This window comes from Macaca thibetana, chromosome X (assembly GCF_024542745.1).
Source record: "Macaca thibetana thibetana isolate TM-01 chromosome X, ASM2454274v1, whole genome shotgun sequence".
Taxonomy (NCBI): domain Eukaryota; kingdom Metazoa; phylum Chordata; class Mammalia; order Primates; family Cercopithecidae; genus Macaca; species Macaca thibetana.
Genome location: NC_065598.1, coordinates 73,496,882 through 73,523,751, shown reverse-complemented (window position 1 = coordinate 73,523,751; position 26,870 = coordinate 73,496,882). Strand labels below are relative to the sequence as shown.

At 36.5% G+C, this 26,870-nt stretch overlaps 2 protein-coding genes across 40 annotated transcripts in view; one reads left to right on the top strand and one right to left on the bottom strand.

The window, feature by feature from the left end:
• LOC126946324 (cytochrome c oxidase subunit 7B, mitochondrial) overlaps window positions 1-26,870 on the bottom strand; it is a 1,159,743-nt gene that overhangs the window by 346,096 nt on the left and 786,777 nt on the right. The window lies entirely within an intron of this gene.
• The window catches only part of ATRX (ATRX chromatin remodeler), a 283,723-nt gene that overhangs the window by 229,239 nt on the left and 27,614 nt on the right, over window positions 1-26,870 (top strand). For all 9 annotated transcript variants that reach the window (XM_050776271.1, XM_050776280.1, XM_050776277.1 and 6 more), the window contains 2 exons: window positions 1,339-1,516; window positions 2,540-2,734. In XM_050776271.1, the coding sequence (XP_050632228.1) occupies window positions 1,339-1,516; window positions 2,540-2,734 (373 nt within the window). The remainder of the gene's footprint in view (window positions 1-1,338; window positions 1,517-2,539; window positions 2,735-26,870) is intronic.

Below are 26,870 nucleotides of genomic sequence, written 5' to 3'. Positions count from 1 at the left end.
ATCAAAGTAATATATTTACATATTTTTAAAAAACAGATAGTTTTACAAGGCTTCAAATAAAAACCAGTCCCGTGACCAAATCTCTTTCTACCTGTGATTTCTACTTTCTGGAGGTAACCAACTTCAACTCTTGGTAATTCTTACTTACCTACATCCTTTCTAAAGTGTAAGGTAGTAATTTACCACAAGTACATGCACACTTTTCCTCATTCGTTTACCCAGTATAATTTTTCATAATATTTGCCTAAATTAATTTGCAGTGTCTTCTTTATTGTGGCTATGTAAATATTTGTAAGCCACTTGAATACTGTGTTTTTCTTTTTTTGTGTACTTATTTATTATATTTTGCTGAAGTAGTGATTTGTTTTTACCATTTGCTTAGTATTCTATATGCCTATCACCAATTCATTTCTAAATTCTACTATAGAAATATTATAAATCTTGGCCAGGCATGGTAGCACACACCTGTAATCCCAGCACTTTGGGAGGCTGAGGTGGGCAGATTACCTTAGGTCAGGAGTTTAAGACCAGCCTGGCCAACATGGCGAAACCCTATCTCTACTGAAAATACAAAAATTAACCAGGCATGGTGTTGCACCTGTAATCCCAGCTGCTCAGGAGACTGAGGCAGGAGAATCGCTTGAACCTAGGAGGCGGAGGTTGCAGTGAGTTGAGACTGCGCCATTGCACTCCAGCCTGGCTGACAGAGCGAGTCTCTGTCTCAAAAAAAAAAAAAAAAAGAAAGAAAAAAACTATAAATGCTTGTGTTTCAACAAATCAGGTAATCTATCGGTTTCTTTTTTTTTCTTTAGACACACCCTTCCTGGAGCCCTGTGTCTGTCTTCTTGCTCCTGTTTTATCTACCCCAGTACCTTGCATCTATCTAACGTCTCTCCTTATATTCATTATGCTGTATTATAAATGTTCAGTCACTCCTACATATTCACCTACTTTTGCATTGTCCTTCATTTTGATGTACTTAGTGCCCCTAGCAGTACCCAATACAATATAGACTTTGAAGTTAAATATAAATTCTCTAAATTTATTCAGAAACCTGTAAATAAAACCTTGACTACATTGTAAATATTTAATTTTTCATTTCATCTTTATTCCTAAATCAGACTATTTTATTTTCCAACAATAGGATTCTTCCTAGGCATATGTATTATCATCCTGACTCCTTATATAATATCTTATTTTCTTCAGTAAGTAAGAAATGAATTCTCTGAACTCTTGATAGTTAAAAAAAAAAAACTGCCTAAGTATCAAAAAGTCATATTGTAATTAAAATATTTGTAAAGTACTAATTACTGAAGCATTCTATATTTTCATTTTCAGAGGGCGATTATTTATCATTTCTACTAAAGCAGGATCTCTAGGAATTAATCTGGTAGCTGCTAATCGAGTAATTATATTTGATGCTTCTTGGAATCCATCTTATGACATCCAGAGTATATTCAGAGTTTATCGCTTTGGACAAACTAAGCCTGTTTATGTATATAGGTTCTTAGCTCAGGTAGGTTTATAATTCTCTTTTTCATATTGAAAGTTCATGTGAAACTGATAATATTTTAGAGGTATGAAACATATATGTATTACAGAGAGGGAAATAAAGTTGGAAATACCATTTCTGTACATAAAGCAGCAGAAGTCAGTTTTGGCTTTTCTTGATTTTCTGTTTTGTAGTGTATCCATTTCTGTAATGTCATCTTTCTCATGTTGAGATTGTTTTGCATGAGTAAACAGATTTAGTGGATGCTACCCACAGCAGATGCAACCCTCTCAACCTGCCTCCAAATCTGGGCTTCTCAACCAGAGACTGGTTTTTTTTTTTTTTTTTTTGTAGATCCTTGCTTATTTGATCTTCTTTAGTATATAAGTTGATTGACAGCATTATGTAAACTCTTTCCTGTTATTTATTTATTCAATTTTCTTTTATTTTTTTCTTTCCTGCTTATAACTTCTATACATTCTCATTTATAATGTAATTTTTATATTTAATATACATTTAGTATAATATGTATACATTTAATGTAGTTTATGTGTAATGGATATGGTGTTTTATATTTGTTTTCTGTCTTGAAATCGTAGACAATAAGATGATATAAAGGCAGTTTATGGTGTTTGTTGATAGCTTATTATATTACATTGAAAAGGAATCAAACTGCTCTCTTGCCTTCTAACTTCAATATTTACCTAAATGTTTTTTGGGTCTGTCCCTTTATTTCTATTTACTCTGGTATCTGCCTGCTGTCCTCCTACGGAGTGCAGAAATAAATAAAGCAACACATGAATGCGTTTTGGTCAGATAATATAGAATAATTATCAGTAATGTAATTTTATTTGTTATGGTAAACTATGCTAAACAGATGAAATCTTTCATGAATTAAGCAAAATTGCTGATGAGTTTTTCTTTATGGCAATATATTACCATGAAGTTTTACCATTTCATATTAACCAGTAACTGTATTTATCCTTGATTAAGTTTCATGCTTACAAAATTTAATTTTTTTGTATATTCTTCCTTCTTTTTACAAAGGGAACCATGGAAGATAAGATTTATGATCGGCAAGTAACTAAGCAGTCACTGTCTTTTCGAGTTGTTGATCAGCAGCAGGTGGAGCGTCATTTTACTATGAATGAGCTTACTGAACTTTATACTTTTGAGCCAGACTTATTAGATGACCCTAATTCAGAAAAGAAGAAGAAGAGGGATACTCCCATGCTGCCAAAGGTAAAAATATTTAGATCACTGGCTTAACAAACCAACATGGACTAAAGAAATTTTACTACCAATATGAAAGTTAGTCATCTGATTAAGGCTATATTTCAGAATTTTTCAAGGAGAATAAAATTATATTTAATGAATTTTGTCTAGAAAATTATAAATGATAGGGTGCTTGATCAATTCTCCATATAGCACCACAAAAAGTATATTCTGAAACACATATTTTATGCCACATATATCTAATTAGCATATTTTCTAATATACTTTACACTTCAACTTTTATGAGAAGTAGCAGACAAATTTTCCAATTAGAAAAGGGGGAATTACTTTGAATTTATTCTTATGGTGAATTTCGGGTTGCAAGAAACCAATTAATTTTATAAACATTTATTATTTGCTGACTTTGAGAGGTATACTGTGAGAGCATACTAAGAAAAACAAGACATTGTTCAGATTATCTCCCTCAATCCAGCAGCAACTGAAAAGCAGATAGTCCTGTTTTCATTTTCAAGATGAGGAAATTGAGGTTCAGAGATGTTAGGGAACTTACCTGAGTTTACACACCATATCATGAAGCTGGCCTTCAAATCATATCTGACCAACTCAAAAGCATTACTCTTAATCATTATATTTGTTTGTCCTCCAAATGGAGATTAGAAAGTTATTTTCAAATACAAGAAACAAAGCCGAGGACCTGGGATTTCCAGAATTGAATAACATTTAGGATGCTTTATTTTAGTTTAAATAAATCTGGACTTTAAAATACAGAATGCTTTCACAATCAGTAATATTGTGTGATAAAACTGTTAAGATGGTATAATGTAGTCAGCTTAGCTTATGTCTTGTGAAGTTTAAATATTCTTCAAATTTATGGAAAACTTTAAGGTTTATAAAGGCCTGTCTCATACACATTATCTCAGGAAGCTGAGACTTAAGAGTTTGTGATTACACAAGGGTACATGACCAGTAAGTGTTACAGCTAGAATTTGAACCCAGTAGTTTTCTTTCTCTCTTCTCTTTTCTTCTCTCCCCACTCCCCTGCCCTCCCGCTCCCCACTGGAGTCTTTAGTTTTTTTTGTTGTTGTTGTTTTTCCCCCAAATATAAGGTCATGTCATCTGCAAACAAGGATAATTTGACTTCTTCCTTTCCCATTTGTATGTGCTTTATTTCTTTGTCTTCTTTGATTACTCTTACTAGGACTTCCTGTATGATGTTAAATAACAGTAGTGAAAGTGGGCAACCTTGTTGTGTTCAAGATCTTAGAGCAAAGACTTTGGAGTTTTTTCCCATTCAGTATGATAGTAGCTGTGGGTCTGTCGTATATAGTTTTAATATGTTGAGGTATGTTCCTCTGATACCCAAGTTTTTAGGGCTTTTTATTATGAAGGGATGTTGATTATTATCACATGCGTTTCCAGCATGAATTGAAATGATTATATGGTTTTTATCCTTCGTTTTGTTGATATGATGTATCACATTGATTTTCTGTGTGTGTGTGTGTATATTTATATGTGTGTATGTATGTATGTATGTATGTGTTTTTCTGGTTTGCTTGTTTGTTTGTTTGTAGAGGTGAGGTCTCTTTATGTTGCCCAGGCTCGTCTTGAACTCCTGGGCTCAAGGGATCCTCCCACCTCGACCTCCCGAAGTGCTGGGACTACAGGTATGAGCCATCGCACTCGGCTGATATCCATAAACTGAGCCATCGTTGCATCCCTAGGATAGATCCCACTTGGTCATGATGAATGACCTTTTTAATGTGTTGTTCAATTTGTTTTGCTAGTATTTTGTTGAGGATTTTTGTGTGAATGATCATCAGGAATATTGGCCTGTAGTTTTCCTTTTTTGATGTGTCTTTGTCTGGTTTCGGTATCGTTGTAATACTGGTCTCAGAAAGAATTTGGAAGTATTCCTTCTCTATTTTTCAGAATAGTTTGAGGAGGATTGGAATTAGTACTTCTTGGAATGTTTGGTAAAATTCAGCAGTGAAGGTATTAGGTACCTGGCTTTTCATTTTTTAATTTTTCTTTGGGGGGTGGGGTTGGGGCTTTACATGCCATAATATGTTTATTTTATTTTACATTTTCATTTTAGGTTCAGGGGTACACGTGCACATAAATTGGGGTAAATTTACCCGCACATGTACCCGTGAACCTAAAATGAAAATTATTTAGGTAAATTGGGGTCTCTAGGTTTTCTTTGCTTTGGAGACTTTTTATTATTACTTTGATCTCATTAGTTGTTATTGGTCTGTTCGGGTTTTGGATTTCTTCCTGGTTCAATCTTAGTAGATTGCATGTGTCTAGGAATTTGTCCATTTCTTCTAGGTTTTCCAATTTATTGGCATATAGTTGGTCATAGTAGCCTCTAATGGTCATTTAAATTTCTGTGGTATCAGTTTTAATGTCTCCTTTTCCATCTCTGATTTCATTTATTTGGGTATTCTCTCTTTTTTTTCTTAAGAAGTCTGGCTAAAGGTTTGTGGACTTTATCTTTTCAAAAAACCAAGTGTTCGTTTCATTGATCTTTTCTACTTTTCTTCTCTTGCTTTTACTTCCTTAAGATGCATCGTTAGGTTGTTTATTCAAAGTTTTTCTACTTTCTTTGATGTTGGTACTTAACAGCTATAAACTTCCCTCTGAGTACTGATTTCACTGTATCCCATAGGTTTTTGGTATGTTGTGTTTCCATTATTATTTGTTTCAAGAAATTTTTAACTTCTTTTTCAATTTCTTCACTAACCCACTGGTTATTCAAGAGTATATTGTTTACTTTTCATGTGTTCAGAATATCAAAAATTTCTCTTGTTACTGATTTCTAGTTTTAATTCATTGTGGTCAGAGAAGATACTTGATATGATTTCAGTTTATTGGAATTTTAAATACTGTTTTTGGCTTAACATACGGTGTCTCCTTGAGAATGATCCATGTGCTGGAGAGAAGAGTATGTATAATGCGACCATTAAATGAAATATTCTTTAAATTATCTATTTTGTATATTTGGTCTATAGTGCATATTAAGTCTGATATTTCTTTGTTGATTTTCTGTCTGGATTATCTGTCCAACACTGAAACTGTGGTGTTGAAGTCTCCAGCTATTACTGTACTGGGGGCCTATCTCTCTCTCTCACTCTAATAATGTTTCCTTTGTATATCTGGCTGCTCCAGTGTTGGGTGCATATATATTTAAAATTATTATATCCTGGCCGGGCATGGTGTCTCACGCCTGTAATCCCAGCACTTTCAGGAGGCTGAGGTGGGCAGATCACTTTGGGTCAGAAGTTTGAGACTAGCCTGGCCAACATGGTGAAACCCTGTCTCTACTAAAAATACAAAAATTAACCGGGGTTGGTGGTGGGCCCCTGTAATTGCAGCTACTCTGGAGGCTGAGGCAGGAGAATCGCTTGAATCTGGGAGGCAGAGGTTTCAGTAAGCCAAGATCCCGCCACTGCACTGCAGCCTGGGCGACAGGGGAGACTCCATCTTTAAATAAATAAATAAAATAATTATATCCTCTTGCTGAACTTACCTCTTTATTAGTATATACTGACCTTTTTTGTCTCTTCTTACAGTTTTTATCTTGAAATCTATTTTGTCTAGGTATAGTGACTTTTTTATAGGCTCTTTTTCGATTTCCATTGGCATGGAATATTTTTTTTTCATCCCTTTACTTTAGTCTATGTGTGTTTCTATAGGAGAAGTGTATTTCTTGGTAGGCAACTGACCAATGGCTGTTGTTTTTACATCCATTTGGCCAGTCTGTGTTTTTTGATTGGAGAATCTAGTCCTTTTGTATTCAATGTTATTGTTCTTGTTGTTATTATTATTATTATTGAGACAGAGTCTCCTTCTGTAGCCCAGGATGGAGTGCAATGGCGCAGTATCTGCTCACTGCAACCTCTGCCTCCCAGGCTCAAGCTATTCTCCTGCCTCAGCCTCCCAAGTAGCTGGGATTACAGGCACATGCCACCATGCCCAGCTAATTTTTGTGTTTTTAGTAGAGATGGGGTTTCGCCATGTTGGCCAGGCTGGTCTCAAACTCAGGACCTCAGGTCATCGGCCCACCTCAGCCTCCCAAAGTGGTGGGATTACAGGCGTGAGCCACTACGCCTGGCCCCTATTATTATTATTATTATTTTGAGACAGAGTCTTACTATGTCACTCAGGCTGGAGTGCTAATTTTTGTATTTTTGGTAGAGACAGGGTTTCACCATGTTGGCCAGGCTGGTCTCGAACTCCTGACCTCAACCAATCCACGCGCCTTGGCCTGCCAAAGTGCTGGGATTACAGGCATGAGCCACCGCACCTGACCACCATAATGTTTTAATTACTTTGCTTTGTAATATAATTTGAAACCAGGAAATGCCTCCACCTTTGATTTTCTTTGTCACAATTGTATTCACTATTCGGGGTGTTTTGTGGTTCCATACACATTTTAGGATTGCTTTTTCTTTTTTTCAAGTTTAATTTCTTCGGAATTTTGATGGGGATTGTGTTGAATCTGTATGTCACTTTGGGTAGTGTGTACATTCTAACAGTATTAATTTTGCTAATACACAAAACGTAGACTATTTGTGTTCAATTTCTTTCATCAGTGTTTTTCAGTTTTCAGTGTACAGATCTTTCACTTCATTGGTTAAATTTATTCCTAAGCATTTTGTTTGTTTTCATACTACTATAAATGGCATTGTTTTCTTGATTTCTTTTTCTGATTATTTTCATGTAAAAAAATGAAACTGAGTTTTGTATGTTGATTTCATAGCCTCCAATGTTACTGAACTTATTAGTTCTAATAGTGTTTTAGTGGAGTCCTTAGGGATTTCTATATATAGGATCATGTCCTCTGCAAACTAGGATGATTTTAATTTTTTATTTCTGATTTGGATGCCTTTTATTTGTTTTTCTTGTCTAATTGCTCTTGGTAGTACTTCCAGTACTGTGTTAAAGAGAAGTGATGAGAGGTGGACATCCTTATCTTGTTCCTGATCTTAGAGATAAAGCTTTTAATTTTTCCCCATTGAGTGTGATATGACCTGTGGGGTTTCATAAATGGCCTTTACTGTGTCGAGGACATTTCCTTTTATAACTTTTTTTTTTTTTTTTTTTTTGAGACGAGTCTCGCTCTATCGCCCAGGCTGGAGTGCAGTGGAGTGATCTCAGCTTACTGCAACCTCCGCCTCCGGGGTTCAAGCTATTCTCTGCCTCAGCCTTCCAAGTGGCTGGAATTACAGGCACCTGCCACCATGCCTGGCAAAATTTTTTGTTTTTTAGTAGAGACAGAGTTTCACCATCTTGGCCAGGCTGGTCTTGAACTCCTGACCTCGTGATCCACCCGCCTCGGCCTCCCAAAGTGCAGGGATTACAGATGTGAGCCACTGCACCCGGTCCTTTTTTTTTTTTTTTTTTTTTTTTTACTTTAAGATCTGGGATACATGTGCTGAACATGCAGTTTCTTACATAGGTATACATGTGCCATGGTGGTTTGCTGCACCTATCAACCTGTCATCTAGATTTTTAGCCCTGCATGCATTAGGTATTTGTCCTAATGCTCTCCCTCCCCTTTCCCCCACCCCCTGACAGGCCCCAGTGTGTGATGTGACCTTCCTTATGTCCATGTGTTCTCATTGTTCTACTCCCACTTATGAGTGAGAGCATGCAGTATTTGGTTTTCTGTTCTTGTGTTAGTTTGCCGTGGTTGATGGTTTCCAGCTTCATCCATGTCCCTGTAAAGGACTTGAACTCGTTATTTTTATGGCTGCATAGTATTCCTTGGTGTGTATGTGCCACATTTTCTTTACCCAGTCTGTCATTGATGGGCATTTGGGTTGGTTCCAGGTCTTTGCTATTGGAAATAGTACTGCAATAGACATATGTGTGCATGTCTTTATAGTAGAATGATTTATAATCCTTTGGGTATGTTCCCTATAATGGGATTGCTAAGTCAAATATTTCCAGTTCTAGATCCTTGAGGAATCGCCACACTGTCTTCTGCAATGGTTGAACTTATTTACACTCCCACCAACAGTGTAAAACCATTCCTATTTCTCCACATCCTCACCAGCATCAGTTGTTTCCTGACTTTTTAAATGATCGTTATTCTAACTGGTGTGAGATGGCATCTCATTGTGAACCCAGTAGTTTTCAAACTGTGTTACAGGGAACCCCAGGAGATGCTTTAGGGGCTGCTACCATGTGGCTAAGCAAGTACAGAGGGGCCAGGCAAGCAACACTCTAATCCCCACATCCCATTTCAGTCAGAGCCCCTCTTTTATCTTTTTAATGTATCGGACTTCAACATAAGATTTAATTCAAAGAGAGGACATGCCTGCTTTTTTTTAAAAAAGTTTTTAAAACACTTTGCCATGTTGCCTTTCTATCACAGTAACTAAAAACTGTGAGGGATCTATAAAGGGAGTACAGTCAGATACCTGAAGGAGCTGATAATCCGGTTGGGGAAAAAAAAGTAACATTCTTAAAAGGGAAAGAATGAAGTGCCGATATGACTGGTACTGAGTATCTTTGCTTATAATAGTTAGGGGAAGGATGGAGCATTCAGATACAATTTTGATGGGAGAAAAATCAGACTTGGTTGGCCTATAAAAGATGGTTAATATTTAATTGGATAAAGGGAAGAATCAAGTGTGAATGAGAGATTGAACAGTTTGGGCAAAGGGACAGAGGTAAGAATTTATGTACCAGGCTTAAGGGATGATGAAATTGGCCTGGCATTGATGAAGAGTGGAGGTTAGATAAGTAGGAAAACCATGAAAGGCAAATGGAGGCACTGCGCTTTAAAATAATGTTTACTATAAGTTCTTGAATGGGACTGTTGTATGATGAATCTGGGCTTTTAGAAAATTGGCCTGGAGTGATTATTTTGGGCTCAATCAGACATTTCATGAAAATAAATGGTAGGACTCAACTGATAATAGACTAGCTTTTAAAGGGATAGGCAGCGAAAATTATTTTTTTTCTTTGAGACAAGAGTCTCGCTCTGTTGCCCAGGCTGGAGTGTAGCAGCGTGATCTTGGCTCACTGCAACCTCCGCCTCCTGGGTTGAAATGATTCTTGTGCCTCAGCCTGAGTAGCTGAGATTATAGACATGTGCCACCACACCCAGCTAATTTTTATATTTTTAGTAGAGATGGGGTTTCACCATGTTGGCCAGGCTGGTCTCAAACTCCCAACCTCAGGTGATTCACCTGCCTTGGCCTCCCAAAATGCTGGGATTGCAGGTGTGAGCCACCTTGCCCAGCTGAAAAATTTTATCTTGAATAATGAAGCTTGGTTATTCATTCATTGATTTAAAACTTTTTGGGGTGCCTATGATATGCCAATTGTACTGGTCTCTAAGGATACACTGATAAATAAGTCTAGGATTCTGTTCCCAAGAAGCTATGGTCTAAAAAGCTTACCTTAAACAAGTAATATAGTAAGAGTTACAGATCCTATAACAAATCTGTAGAGGCACCAAGGAAGGAATATTCATTTCTTTCTTGGAAAGTTGGGGATGGATATTGATATGCTTGAACAGATGTTGAAAGTAGAACTGGGTAACTGCATTGCTAAGAGGGCAGAAGAGCAAAAGGCCCTTCAAAATGGGGAATAGAAAAAAAGAAACATGCATAACATGGCATGATAAGTTTGAAGAACCTCAAGTAGTTAAAAATGAATAAGAGTATAAGGAGATAGTGGTAAAGTAAGGGTGAGTGTGGGAAGAGATAAAAGAAAAGACTGGAAAGGTAGGTGGGAATCAAATAATAGAAGTTAGTTTGTACATTGTATTATAGGTTGTGGTATCTACTTAACAAAAATTTTAAGCAAGAGACTACTGTCACATTTTCATTTTAGAAATAAATCATTTTATGTATCAGTGTGGAGGATGGATCAGAGAAAAGAAATGGATATTAAGATACTTGTTAGGATGCTATTAAAATGATTTGGGTGGGAGAGGTAATGCAGGCCTGAAATGAGGTGTTAGCAATGGAGACAGAGAAGTACTGGACATAATGTAGATACTCAGTAAATATTAATGTTCCCTTGATTTATAATTAGAATTTCATGTAACATTGCCACTATTTTAATAGAATTTGAAAATTGGTCATCTCAAATGGGTACATTTTGATATTCATGGCGAGGGATTTCTTGGTACGTTTTGATATTCATGGCGAGGGATTTTTTGGTATTTGAAGCTGCTTTTATTCAAGGTATTTTGAAGTTGGTTTCTGTTATTATAGTACAATTGCAAACACCTTCCTTCTTGTCCATGATTTTTAAGATGAAAGACTGCTAAAAATGATACATTTTCATCCTTTCAGTTACTGTTATCTAAGTAATAATTAAATTCCATGCCTTTTACGAGGTTTTTTTTGTTTTGTTTTGTTTTTTGTCTTGTGGTAGTCCCAAAACCACTTCTTTTTAACTTACTTGATATGTGATTACTATATCTCTTTCTGCTTCATCACTTCCTCTTTAGGTCATTATTACTTAATTCCTGTTTCTCCATTTCTGTTCTTGTTCAGTTTTCACTTCTCTACTTCTAATTTGATTTAATACCTCAGACGTAATTAGCCACTTGACTATTTTCCTTGTCTTTGTCTTTGTACCTCTTTAAAGGCAAGAACTGCATTCTGTGCTTCCTTCACTATCCTTAGTGAATAATGCAATGCTTGGCACTTTTATCTGGACTTTTGAAATTCTAGTTGCCTTTATGGTGTTCCTTGGTGATTCATATATCATTGAAAAGCAGTATTGGAATTAGACTTACTTTTCAAGCAGTAAAATTGAGATGAAGATTGGTTAGTCTGTCACAGTGGGTTTGTGGAAGGAAGAGAATTGGAGCTTTAATTTGTATCTTCAGTTATATGCTTAATTTGCTATCTTAGTCGGCTTCATTCACCACTCTGCTTATTACTTTATTATTTTTATTTTATTTTATTTTATTTCATTTCATTTCATTTTTGAGACAAGATCTCGTTCTGTTGCCTAGGCTGGTCTTGAACTCCTGGCATCAAGTGATCCTCCTGCCTCGGCCTCCCAAAGTGTTAGGATTACAGGCATGAGCCACTACGCCTGTTCACTTTATTATTTTAAATCCCCTCATTGGATTCTTACTGTTACCGCTTTTCCCTTTTGGAAATATAATAGCCTTGAAGTCCTGCGAACCTATTTTTTAATAAGTTGATTTAAAGGCCTCCTGAATCATCTCTACCAAAAGTATCTGTGCATCTCTTTAGTTGTTCAGGATAATGTTTCTCAGCCATTTTGAAACTGTAGCACGATCTAGACTTATAAGTAGTTTAACACAAGTTTCTAGCAATTTAGATTTGTTAACTTATTCTTAATGGCTTGTGTTTAAAATGCTAAATTGATAGCTAACCTGTTATCATTTATGTAAATTATGTTAGAGAAAGTACATTTTCTGGTAATAAACTTACTAATTATACAGATATCAGAGACGAAAATCTTGGTCAAGGTCATGTTTTATTTTATTTTGAGACAGTCTCACTCTGTCGCCCAGGCTGGAGTGCAGTGGTGCAATCTCAGCTCCCTGCAACCTCCGCCTCTTGTGGTTCAAGCGATTCTCATGCCTCAGACACCCGAGTAGCTGGGATTATAGGCATGTGCCACCACGCCTGGCTCAATTTTTGTATTTTTCGTAGAGACGGGGTTTCGCCATGTTGGCCAGGCTGGTCTCGAACTCCTGGCCTCCCAAAGTGCGGAGATTACAGGCATGAGTCACCATGTGCAGCCAAGGTTATAAATTTCAGAATATGCTTAAGTGGGTGTTTTGTTCCTCTTAAGTACAGTATACACAGCCTACTCTGTACCCTTTTTTAAGAAAACAAAAGCCAGTAAAACTGGCATAGAATTTTTTTTATGCTTCCCTTTTCCAGCACTGTACTATGTATGCCTTTTTAAATGTGAACTACTTGATGATTACAGGGAGAACAAAATGAGGATTTAAATTAAAGTATCTTAAATGAGGCTTTAGGTTTGCTTTCTCTACGCTGAATTTGTGTGCAATGTTCTCTCCTTTCTTTAGTCCTGTATTCAAACTTTAATGCTTCAAAGCATAATTTACTGAACAGAGATGTTATTATACAGTTTTATTAGCTGGCAGATGGTAATATAAGGTTTCATCTTAGTCATTCTTAATACCAGAATGAAATACATTCCATTAAAATAATTTGATGTAAAGTATGAAATAGCTAATCCACCTATATCAGGAACTTTCTGTTAACCTGCATACATTTACTTTTGAGAATAAAGGTTCAAAATGACACATTTAATTGTAGGGTAGGTGTTAGTAGCCTATGGGGTGTGAACCTATGGTGGTATGTGAACCTAATATTTGTTGTCATATACCTCTAGGAAGCCATGCTCATAATTGAAGCATATATGAGGTTTGATGTCATTGTCTCCTACTTCTTTGCCTTTTTTAATCACAGGTTTAGGATTTTTTTTTTGTTTAATAAAACAAGTTTGAATGTTATTCCTATATTTGTATTTACTAGTATAAAAATGATTGTTATTAATCTGAATATGAATAGACCACCAGAAAAAATAACAAGCATCAGAAAAATTGTTTGAATTCTACCATTTCTTTGCAAATTACAAAAGTCTCCTATTTTTTGCTGGGGTGGTTGATGCCAAGTAAAAAGAGCAGTTTGTTTAAGCCTTCTCCTAAATAACTTGCCAACCACCCTTTTTCAGATGTAATCTTAGGCAAACCATGTAAGCTTTCTAAGCCTCATTTTTCTGAAGAAGATAAGAATAGTGCCAGTACTTCTCTCGCAGAGAAAGTAATTCATGTAAACATGCTACCTAGCGCATAGTAAGTGCTCAAATGTTAGCTGCTGTTTTTGTTTCCATAATTGTTATTAATATTACCATTATACTAGGTTAATTTCTCTGAAATACGTATGGACTCACATTTTTGGAATTTCAGAGGAGTCATGTGAGGTCCTGATCCTGAGTAGAAAGTTAAGCTTGATATATGACAGATCAGTAAAAAACTAAAGACATTTAGGAGCCAGAGGAGATCATCTCAGCTAAGCTGTAGAAGACATAGGTATTTGAGGCTTGCATTCCCTCAGAGATCAATTGTAATCAGGAAGGAATATAATATTTATTAGATATTGATCTTCACTTTCAAAAAGTTAGCCTACGGTTGACAAAGAACATGGAAAGGGTTTTTTTTTTCTTAAATAATATAGGCAACTTTAGAAGAAAGTCTACCTTATAGCCAGCTGATGCTTCTGTAGTAATTTTCAAAAGTAAAGAGATGCTTCTATTTTCCCTCCACAAACTACACAATAAATACTTGTTAACAGACTGACCATACTTTATTTATAGTGCTGTTTTGTCTTATTTTTTATTGTACCACCTTATGACACAAGAAAAACTATTAAGGAGCCATTTACCTAGCCTTTTAGGGAAAACATTTGGGTTACAGAGACCATGGAGCCAATGATACCCTGAGATGGCAGCCTCCCTAAATCTGGCAAGTTGTCTTACAAATAATTGTCAGTGGAAACATCAATGTAGATAAGGCAGCCTTGCTGGCAGTGTTGGTGTGGAGGGCAGAGTTGGGGATGGTATGCAGGATTCTACTGGGGAGAGTTTAGGATAGACTTTAAAAAGTGTCTCCTTATGGAGAGCTGGAAGTACTAGAAATATTTGCTGCTTAAGATCATAGAAATCCTGAAATTTAAAATACCAGGTTTGTATTTAGTAAATGCTCATTTAATAAATGAATTAAATGGTAAGCTTTTTTACTTAATAGACAAATTAAAATATTCTCTCTAGAATATAAACTTCCTATTAGCCTAGGAGGGCAAGAACTATATCAATGCATTTTCATCACTCTATCCCCAATACCTGGCATAATACATAATATAGCACATAGCAAGTATTCAATAAAAATGTGCTATGTGAACAAATGAATTTTTGTGCTAAAATTGCAAGCTGAATGTTGTGAGGCAATAGTTGACATGCCTTTCAAATAGTGTTTTTCCTTGTGTGTACTTCTTGGACTAACATGCATCAAGAATCATGATAAAAATGCAGATTCCTAGTCGAACACAGTGGCACACACCTCTAATCCCAGCACTTTGGGAGGCCAGGTTGGAAGGATTGTTTGAACCCAGGAGTTCAAGATCAGCCTGGGCAACATGGCAAGACTCTGTCTCTACAAAACTTAGCCAGGCTTGGTGGCATGCACCTGTAGTCTCAGCTGTTTGGGAGACTGAGTTGAGAGGATCCCTTGAACCCAGAAGGTCGAGGCTGCAGTGAGCCAAGTTTGTACCACTACACTCCAGCCTGGGTGACAGAGTGAGACTCTGTCTCAAAAAAATGCAGATTCCTGGCTTCATCTAAGACCTACTGAATCAGAATTTCTGGAGGTAGGCCTTGGGAATCTATTTTTGACCAGGTCCACCACTGTTGTGTGTACAAGGTATGTAGTAGTATAATTTGACTTTACAATAGTTATCAGCTAAATTTTTGAATTAAAAAAACAAACAGTATCTAACCTTTATTGAGCAAAGTTTATGCCAGGCACTGTGCTAAGGATTTTACTAGCATTATCTTATTTAATCCTTACAAAGCAGGTACCAATTTTTCTATTTTCTGATGAAATTATGGCATGGAAAGTGGTGGCACTGGGGCTTGAACTCAGTGCTATGACTCTAGTTTCCACACTCTTTAACCATTACACTATGCTATCCTGACATTCATATTCTATATGATTAAGCTTGTGGAGAAGTAAATTGAGGTTTGATATGACTTTACACTGCTTTAATCAATACTGTGGGTTTATGGAAAGGCACATTTAATGTTATCAGGGTGTATAATATTGGGGAAGGTACAGATTTCATCTAGTTACTACACAATCTTATGGTGTCAGAACTGATCCTAGTCCTCCTGAATTGTCTTTGGTGCTGAACTTACTTATCCTTAGCCCCAAGTCAGTGTAGCAGAGTGGTTAAGAACAGGGGTCCTGGGGCAAGACCAGCGTTTGAATCTTAATCTTAGTCAAAATATCTGACTTCTGTGCCTCATTTTTTTCATCTATACTTCTGAGAAATGTATGTCCATTAGTTCTTCAAAAATACCATCCTTTCCATTTTTTGTTTCTTTCTGAGACTGTTATCTGAATGCCTGCTCTTTTAGCCTCCATATCTTTTAGTTTTTCTTTTGCATTCCTATTTCTTTATTCTTTCTTACTATCTTCTGGAAGAGTATCTCAGTCTTATCTCCTAATTCAATAAGATATTCAAGTGTACCCCTCCTGCTGTTTATACTGAGTTAGTTTTTCAACTTTTTTTTTAAATTCCTAATATTTCATTTAGACTCTTAAATTAGTTTGAATTCCATGTTGGTAGTATCTTCCCTTATTTCATCTGTTTCAGTAACTGTATTTCAGATAGCATATGATGCCAGTTGATACCCCAGGGATGTCTGTGTGTGTGCACATGCACATATGCACACATTATCTATAAGTTTCTGGAATTCATATTTCCTTTTCCCTTCTATAGTTTCTGCAGAGTTGGTTTTGAGGGCGGGAGCTAGCAGCCTATGCTGGTTTGCCATGTGAGTAGTTTCATCCATAATATGGGGATGATAATTGTATTTGCTTCATAGAGTTATTATGAAAAATTAAATATTTTATGTGAATTAGACATTTATGTTCATGTACTTTGCCCACTTTTTAATAGGGTTGTTTGTTTTTTTCTTGTACATTTGTTTAAATTCTCTGTAGATTATGGATATTAGCCCTTTGTCAGATGGATAGATTGCAAAAATTTTCTCCCATTCTGTAGGTTGTCTGTTCACTCTGATGATCGTTTCTTTTGCTGTGTGCATAGGCTTTTTAGTTTAATTACATCCCATTTGTCAATTTTGGCTTTTGTTGCCATTGCTTTTGGTGTTTTAGATGTGAAGTCTTTGCCCATGTCCTGAATGGTATTGCCTAGGTTTTCTTTTAGTATGGTTTTAGGTCTTACGTTTAAGTCTTTAATCCATCTTGAGTTAATTTTTGTATAAGGTGTAAGGAGGGGGTCCAGTTTCAGTTTTCTGCATATGGCTAACCAGTTTTCCCAACACCATTGATTAAATAGGGCATCCTTTCCCCATTGCTTGTTTGTGTCAGGTTTGTCAAAGATCAGATGGTTGTAGATGTGTGGTGTTATTTCTGAGGCCTCTGTTTTGTTCCATTGGTCTATATCTCTGTTTTGGTACCAGTACCATGCTGTTTTGGTTACTGGAGCCTTGTGGTATAGTTTGAAGTCAGGTAGCATGATGCCTCCAGCTTTGTTCTTTTTGCTTAGGATTGTCTTGGCTTTGCAGGCTCTTTTCTGGTTCCATTTGAAGTTTAGAGTAGTTTTGTCCAATTCTGTGAATAAAGTCAGTGGTAGCTTGATGGGGACAACATTGAATCTATAAATTAGTTTGGGCAGTATGGCCATTTTCATGATATTAATTCTTCCTGTCTTTGAGCATGGAATGTTTTTCCATTTGTTTGTGTCCTCTCTTTATTTCCTTGAACAGTGGTTTGTAGTTCTCCGTGAAGAGGTCTTTCACATCCCTTGTAAGTTGTATTCCTAGGTATTTTATTCTCTTAGTAGTAATTGTGAATGGGAGTTCACTCATGATTTGGCTCTCTGTTTGTCTGTTATTGGTGTATAGGAATGCTTGTGGTTTTTGCACATTGATTTTGTATTCTGAGACTGCTGAAGTTGCTTATCAGCTTAAGGAGATTTTGGGCTGAGAGATGGAGTTTTCTAAATATACAGTCATGTCATCTGCAAACAATTTGACTTTCTCTTTTTCTATTTGAATACCCTTTATTTCTTTCTCTTGCCTGATTGCGCTGGGCAGAACTTCCAATACTATGTTGAATAGGAGTGGTGAGAGAGGGCATCCTTGTCTTGTGCTGGTTTTCAAAGGGAATGCTTTCAGTTTTTGCCCATTCAGTATGATATTGGCTGTGGGTTTGTCATAAATAGCTCTTATTATTTTGAGATACGTTCCATCAATACCTAATTTATTGAGAGTTTTTAGCATGAAGGGGTGTTGAATTATATCGAAGGTCTTTTCTGCATCTATTGAGATAATCATAGTTTTTGTCATTGGTTCTGTTTATGTGATGGATTATGTTTATTGATTTGTGTATGTTGAAGCAGCCTTGCATCCCAGGGATGAAGCCAACTTGATTGTAGTGGATAAGCTTTTTGATGTGCTGCTAGATTCAGATGGTCAGTATTTTACTGAGGATTTCATCGATGTTCATCAAGAATATTGGCCTGAAATTTTCTTTTTTTGTTGTGTCTCTGCCAGGTTTTGGTATCAGGATGATGTTGGCCTCATAAAATGAGTTAGGGAGAATTCCCTCTTTTTCTATTGTTTGGAATAGTTTCAAAAGGAATGGTACCAGCTCCTGGTACCATCCTTTCAAAAGGAATGGTACCAGCTCTGATAGAATTCGGCTGTGAATCCATCTGGTTCTGGACTTTTTTTGGTTTGTAGGCTATTACTGCCTCAATTTCAGAACTTGTTATTGGTCTATTCACGGATTCGACTTCTTCCTTGTTTAGACTTGGGAGAGTGTATGTGTCCAGGAATTCATCAGTTTCTTCTAAATTTTCTAGTTTATTTGTGCAGAGGTATTTTTAGTATTCTCTGATGGTAGTTTTTATTTCTGTGTGATCAGTGGTGATATCCCCTTTATCATTTTTTATTGCATCTATTTGATTCTTCTCTCTTTTCTTTTTTATCAGTCTGGCTAGCAGTCTATCTATTTTGTTGATCTTTTCAGACAACCAGCTCCTGGATTCATTGATTTTTTTTGAAGGTTTTTTTGTGTCTCTATCTCTTTCGGTTCTTCTCTGATCTTAGTTATTTCTTGTCTTCTGCTAGCTTTTGAATTTGTTTGCTTTTGCTTCTCTAATTCTTTTAATTGTGATGTTAGGGTGTCGATTTTAGATCTTTCCTGCTTTCTCTTGTGGGCATTTAGTGCTATAAATTTCCCTCTACACACTGCTTTAAATGTGTCCCAGAGATTCTGGTACGTTGTCTCTTTGTTCTCATTGGTTTCAAAGAACTTCTTTATTTCTGCCTTAATTTTGTTATTTACCCAGTAGTCATTCAGGAGGAGGTTGTTCAGTTTCCATGCAGTTGTGCAGTTTTGAGTGAGTTTCTTAATCTCGAGTTCTGATTTGATTGCTCTGTGGTCTGAGAGACTGTTATGATTTCCATTCTTTTGCATTTGCTGAGGGGTGTTTTACTTCCAAGTATGTGGTCAATTTTAGAATAAGTGCAAGGAGTTGCCAAGTAGAATGCATTGTTCTGTTGATTTAGGGTAGAGAGTTCTGAAGATATCTATTAGGTCCACTTGGTCCAGAGCTGAGTTCAAGTCCTGAATATCCTTGTTAATTTTCTCTCATTGATCTGTCTGATATTGACAGTGGGGTGTTAGAAAGTCTCCCACTGTTATTGAGTGGGAGTCTGAGTCTCTTAGTAGGCCTTTAAGAACTTGCTTTACGAATCTGGGTGCTCTTGTATTGGGTGCATATATATTTAGGATAGCTAACTCTTCTTGATGCATTGATCCTTTTACCATTATGTAATGCCCTTCTTGGTCTCTTTTGATCTTTGTTGGTTTAAAGTCTGTTTTATCAGAGATTAGCATTGCAACTCCTGCTTGTTTTTGTTTTCCATTTGCTTGGTAAATTATTCCTCCATCCCTTTGTTTTGAGCCCATGTGTGTCTTTGCAAGTGGGGTGGGTCTCCGGAATACAGCAAACTGATGGGGTTGACTCTTTATCCAATTTGCCAGTCTGTGTCTTTTAATTGGGTCATTTAGGCCATTTACATTTAAGGTTAATATTGTTATGTGTGAATTTGATCCTGTCATTGTGATTCTAGCTGGTTATTTTGCCCGTTAGTTGATGTAGTTTCTTCATAGCGTCGATGGTCTTTACAATTTGGCGTGTTTTTACAGTGTCTGGTACTGGTTGTTCCTTTCCATGTTTAGTGCTTCCTTCAGGAGCTCTTATAAGGCAGGCCTGGTGGTGACAAAATCTCTCAGAATTTGCTTGTCTGTAAAGGAATTTATTTATCCTTCACCTATGAAGCTTAGTTTAGCTGGATATGAAATTCTGGGTTGAAAATTATTTTCTTTAAGAATGTTGAATATTGGCCCCCATTCTCTTCTGGCTTGTAGGATTTCTGCAGAGAGATCCACTGTTAGTCTGTGGTGGTTGTTTCTCTTTGTTATGTCTCTTTTATTTTAGCACATTCATTTTCTCACCCTCCATTCTGGATTTGTTTGATTATTTCCTGACAGTGTTTGAACTTATTCTGCCTCTTATATATTCTGTATACTTGAAATCAGAAATTAGATGTAAAGGCTTGATGAGATTCATGACATACATTTTTGGCAAGAATGTTTTATGCGTGACATGTTTAAAGGGGTTAATATTTTTTTGAAAACCGGTATGGGAAAAGGAGTAATACATATATTGAATGCTTATACTATGTACCTTTAAACACATTGTCTCATTTACTCCTTACAGTAGCTCTGAGCTATAGGTGATATTATTCCTTTGTAGTAAAGGATCACCCAACCATTAAGGAGTAAAGTGGCTGGGCATGGTGGCTCACGCCTGTAATCCCAGCACTTTGGGAGGCCGAGGCTGGTGGATCACAAGGTCAAGAGATCGAGACCATTCTGGCCAACATGGTGAAACCCCATCTCTACTAAAAGTACAAAAATTAGCTGGGCGTGGTGGCGCTCGCCTGTAGTCCCAGCTACTTGGGAGGCTGAAGCAGGAGAATTGCTTGAACCCGGGAGGCGGAGGTTGCGGTGAGCCGAATCGCGCCACTGCACTCCAGCCTAGTGACAGAGTGAGACTCCGTCTCAAAGAAAAAGGAGCAAAGTTAGCATTCATAAAGAGAAGAAAAAAATCCAGCAAGGCCCTTTGTCTTTACATAAACATAAAAATTACTGACACATCACTTAATGTCTGTGCCTCAGTCTCTGGTAAAATAAGAGCAGCAAATTAACTTAATTCCGAAGTTTCTTATAATTCCAACATTATCTGATCCTCAAAATTGCTTAGGCTTACTGTGTTTTTCATTTTAGGTAATGAGAGGTGTCCTTTATGCATCAGCTAACTTTTTTAATTTAAAAATTTCTTTATTTTTATAGATTCAGGGAGTACAAATGCATTGTTTTTAAACAGATATATTGCACAGTGGTGAAGTCTGGGTTTTTAGCGTAACCATCACCTGAATAGTGTTAATTGTATGCAATACATAATTTCTTATCCCTCATCTCCCTCCTACCCTCCCGCCTTTTGGAGTCTCCAGTGTCTATTATTTCATTCTGTTTGTCCATGTGTGCACATTGTTTAGCCCCCACTTATAGGTGAGAATATGTAGTATTTGACTTTGTATTTCTGAATTACTTCCTTAAGATAATGGCCTCTCCAGTTCCACCAATGTTGTTGTAAAAGACATGATTTCATTTATTTTCATGTCTGAGTAGTATTCCATGGTGTGTTTGTGTGTGTGTGTGTGTGTGCGCGCGTGCACGTGTGTGTATACACACCACATTTTTCTTATCCTTCAACTTTTAAGTTCAGGGTCACATGTGCAAGATGTGCAGGTTTACATGGGTAAACGTGTGCCATGGTGGTTTGCTGTATAGATCACCTCAACACCTAGGTATTAAGCCCAGCATCTATTAGCTATTCTTCCTGATGCTGTCTCTCCCCTCAACCCTCACCCCGACAGTCCCCATTGTGTGTTGTTCCCCTCAGCGTGTTCATGTGTTCTCATCATTCAGCTCCCACTTATAAGTGAGAACATGCGCATACCACATTTTCTTTATCCAATCATCCATTGGTGGACACTTAGGCTGATTCCATGACTTTGCTATTGTGTATCTGCTAAGTTTTTAAAAATACATATATACATTTTCAGGACAGGTAATAACTATTGGTCTTTCTAAAGTTATGACAGCCATATATCTAGGATTTTCTTGGACAACTCCAATATCAGATAATTTGTCCTGTCAAACATCTCCTCAATTTTTTATTAGAAAAACTTGGTTAGGAGGGGGGAGGGATTGCATTGGGAGTTATACCTGATGTAAATGACGAGTTGATGGGTGCAGCACAGCAACATGGCACAAGTATACATATGTAACAAACCTGCATGTTATGCACATGTACCCTACAACTTAAAGTATAATAAATAATAAATAAATTATTATAAAAAAAAAAAAAAAAAAAAAAACAGTCATCAAAAAAAAAAAAAAAAAAAAAAAAGAAAAACTTGGTTAGGGTGTAAAATGCCTCTGTATAGAAATATGTTTTTTTTAAAGAGATAGAGTCTCACTATGTTGCCGAGGCTGGTCTTGAATTCCTGAGCCCAAGCAATCTTCCTGCTTCAGCCTCCCAAGTTGCTGAGTCTACAGGCGTGTACCACCATGCTGGGCTCTTTTCTTTTCTTTTTTTCTTTTTAAGGTGAGGGTCAGCTTTAACACTATTAGAAAAGGTGTTAGAAATAATAGAAAGTGGTAAATAACACCAGTATAGTTCTCCCAGAAGCCAACCAAGAGAAGAGAGTATTTTGATGAAGAGAGTGATTAAATTCTGTCACATGTTACTGATGAGTAAGACAGGATCAGGTCTGAGAATTGACCATTAGATTTAGTGACACAAAGGTCAGTGGTAAACCAGGTACTGTGCTAAGCACTTCATGTGTAGTATTTAATCTCCACAATAATCCCATGAAATAGATACTTAGTAGCCCGTTTTATATACCAGAAGACTGAGGTTCAGCGAGGTAACTTGCTCAAGGAGAAAGGGCTAATAAGTGGTGGAACTAGGATTAAAATCTGCTTGAGACTCACTGTTCAATACAAGAGCCACTAGCTCCATATGGCTATTTACATTTACATTAAAATTAAGTTAAAAAATCAGTTTCTCCGTCACATTAGTCACACTTCAGATACTCAGTAGTCGCATGTGGCTTGTAGCTACTCTCTTGGATAGTGCAAACACAGAACATTTCCATCGTTGCAGAGAGTACTATTGGAGAGCAGTATTCCAGAGCCTACGATCCTAATCACTACACCTAAAGCCTCCCAGTTGACAAAGTTACCACCTTTTTTTGGGGGGTGTGTGTGTGTGCATGCATGTGTGTGTAAGTATATATAATTTAAATCATTCCATTAAATTTACCTCTGAAATTCGAAAGGCTGGAACAGATCTTCTTTTTTATCAAATAAGTTGATTATTTGGTGTTTACATTTCAGGCAACCTGCTGGTGAAATTATCCATTGTAGAGAGAAACCTGGGAAACAAAGCTATATGTCCTTCAATTTTTTCCCCCATTTTCATTTACAGTTCAGAAGAACATAACACGTTGGAATGATTAATGATTCTGAATTAATGTAGATATTTGAGTGTCACAGTATCTGTATATTAATATCCTAAAGTGGTGTTACTGTATTGGTTAGGTTGACTGATTCATACATGTAAGTCTTTTAACACTCCTGGAGTAAGAGTAGCAAGAAATTGAAGCTATAATCCTTTTAAGGGCTTAAGTAGGTGAATACCTCACTTTCGTCTCTTCCATTACTAGTGTTTGCATGACCAAGTTTTTTTATATCAGATTTATTATTTTGGACCCTTAAAGGAATATAAATTGCAAGAGAGATTTTGATCAGTGTAAGAATTACTAGATGGCCTTATTTCCTTTTTTATTATTGTACTTCTTATCTTTTATTAATGTTTTCTTTGTCTAAGATATAATTTGAAAGCCAGGTGTGATGGCACACCCCTGTAGTCCCAGCTACTCAAGAGACTGAGGCAGGAGGATTGTTTGAGCTCAGGGGTTCGAGGCTATGCAACACATAATCACACCTATGAATAGCCACTGCACTCCAGCCTAGGCAACATAGTGAGTCCCTGTCTCTTAAAAAACAAAAGATGTGGACAGGCATGGTGGCTCACACCTGTAATCCCAGCACTTTGGGAGGCTGAGGCAGGCGGATCACTTGAGGTCAGGAGTTCAAGACCAGCCTGGACAACATGGTAAAACCCTGTATCTACAAAAAATACAAAAAAAAAAATTAGCCAGGCATGTGGTGATGGCAGGCACCTGTAATTCCAGCTACTTGGGAGGCTGAGTCAAGATAATTGCTTGTACCGAGGAGGCAGAGGTTGCAATGAGCTGAGATTGTGCCACTGCACTCCAGCCTGTGTGACAGAGTGAGACTCTGTCTCAAAAAAAAAAAAAAAAAAAAAGACATAATTTGAACTGCTAAGTAGCTGCTTTCATTCCTGTTTCATATCTTCTGTTTCCTTTTTACATTGCACCTATAGTTGAGTTAGAGAATGTAACAATGTTTGTGAAATAATGTTAACTCAAGATTGTGTAGAATGAAAATTGAGTTTCGATCGAGGCTATCCTTGGAAAGCTGCAACTTCTAGAATGTCACTGCAGTCATATAAAATCTAGAATGATGACTTTCTACTTCAGTGGCATATGGCATATGTAATGGTTGTAATGGATATCCAATTTTTAAAGGTGAATTGCTAAATGTAGTATCTAGTTCTTTAAGTGTTAAGGAGAAAACATTCTTATCAAAGGAGGCTTTTACCTTCCACCTAAGTCAGTTTGGCAGGCCTGCCTTTTCTTTCATTTAAAGTGACAAGTTCTGTAGTTGTCACTATCTTATTCATACCAACAATTTGGGAATCTGGATATATTTATAAATGCTCTTTGACAAAGGTTATGTGCTTGTGACCAAAAAATCTGATACAAGGTGTTATGAGAATTTCATTCAATAAGCTCTCTAGTTACTTATCAAATTCACTGCATTTTTTCCAGTGTAGTTTGGGAAGAAAGAGCCTTCAAATTTGAAAGTAGACGCTTTTTGACCAGGAATATTAAATTTCTTTACTAAGAAGCTAGATTTATTTAAGCAATAAAAGGAATTTTTCATAGCTTTTTGAGTGGGTCATGTGGCAGTTAAGTATTCTGGTGATTTTATTTCCAGATATTATAAAACTCAAATTCAAAGTAATGGCAAGCAAAATATTTTTGAAACGTGGCAAACCCCCTCCCTTACCCCCAGGCAAAGCCTTGATTATTTTTTTAGATATTTTATTTTCAAGGTTGAATTTCAGAATTAATTAGATGGGAATTTTTGTCAGCTTGCCAACTACTTTAAACTTCTAAGTAAATTAACTTAAACTTTTAATTTATCATTAATTTTGTTTTATTAATTGAACTAGTCATTTTAAAAGCTTAAACTAATTTAGATTGTGAGCTAGAATATAGACCTTGCTTTTCCCAGTATATAAGCTTTTTCACTTAAACAGGAAAAAGTTTAGACAAAGAAAAGTAAAGGTACACATTTGGATGTAATTTAAATCTCATTTTGATGACTGTTGGCCTAGTGATTATAGATTCTGTTCCAGTATTGTTTTCAATAATAGTGTTACTCTAGCAACTAATATAAATGCATGCTTTTACAGGATAAAACAAAAACCTTTCCACCAGTTGTGTTGTGTATTGGGAAGAAATTTTCTTTATTAACTTTTATAACTTGCTCTGGACTTTGCAAAACTGTTTTTTCCCAAAGAAATAATCTGAAGATTCTGTTACAAATACTTTTTTATCCTCTTAATTTCATTATTTGTTTCTTATATTGATGGTATGCTGCTATTAATTAAAAGGGGAAGATTTAGAAACGGTTTGTGTCACAAATCCGCTATCTTTTTTCTCTTATTCATGTCTTACATAGCACTCTGGAGGAAAGAAAGACTTCTGCCTTCCTGCTTATGAACGACATAAATGATTTCCAATTTAAAAAACCAGTTAACTTATTTGCCTGGTCTTTTCTTTGTTAAAATGAAAATTATGGAAAGCATGCTTATCTGAGTCTTTGAATATTTTTGGCGTAATCAAAAAAATAAGTGATTGAAATACATTAAACTTTATTCATTAACCCTTGTTTGCAGATTTGGTAATAAAAACTGGAAGCAGTCTTAATGTTTTAATAAACTCTTAAGTAAGGGAATGATTAAATAGATGATAAAGTGTAACTATATAAGCACTGTGCAGCTATTAGAAATGATGAAGGGTTGGATTTGATGTAAAATGATATCCTCGGAAAGGTATTAAGAGATAAGAGTATGTTTCAAAACTACATATACTTCAATTCCATTTTTTTTCTTTCAACTTTTAAGTTCCGGAATACATGTGCAGGTTTGTTACATAGGTAAACATGTGCCATGGTGGTTTACTGCACAGATCATCCCATCACCCAGGTATTAAGCTCAGCATCCATTAGCTGTTCTTCCTGATGCCCTCCCTCACCCAACCCCCCACAGTTGCCAAGTGTGTGTTGTCCCCCTCCTTGTGTCCATGTGTTCTCATCGATCAGGTCCCACTTTATAAATGAGAACATGTGGGGTTTGGTTTTCTGTTCCTGCATTAGTTTGCTGAGAATAATGGCTCCTATCTCCATCCATGTCCCTGCAAGGGACATGATCTTGTTCCTTTTTATGGCTGCATAGTGTATATATGTACCATCTGATATATGTACCACCTTTTCTTTATCCAGTCTATCATTGATGGGCATATAGGTTGATTCCATGATTTTGCTTTTGTGCTGCAGTGAACATACGCATGCACGTATCTTTATAATAGAATGATTTCTATTCCTTTGGGTATATACCCAGTAATGGGATTGCTGGGTCAGATGTTATTTCTGCCTCTCGGTCTTTGAGGAATCGCCACACTGCCTTCCACAATGGTTGAACACCAACAGTATAAAAGTGTTCTTTTTTCTCCACAACCTTTCCAACATCTGCTGTTTTTTGACTTTTTAATAATAGCCATTCTGATTGGTATGAGATGGTATCTCATTGTGGTTTTGATTTGCATTTCTCTAACGATCAGTGATGATGAGCTTTTTTTCATGTGTTTATTGGCCACAAGTATGTCTTCTTTTGAGAAGTATCTGTTCATGTCCTTTGCCTACTTTTTAATGGCATTGTTTGTTTCTTTCTCATAGATTTGTTTAAATTTCTTGTAGATTCTGGATATTATACCT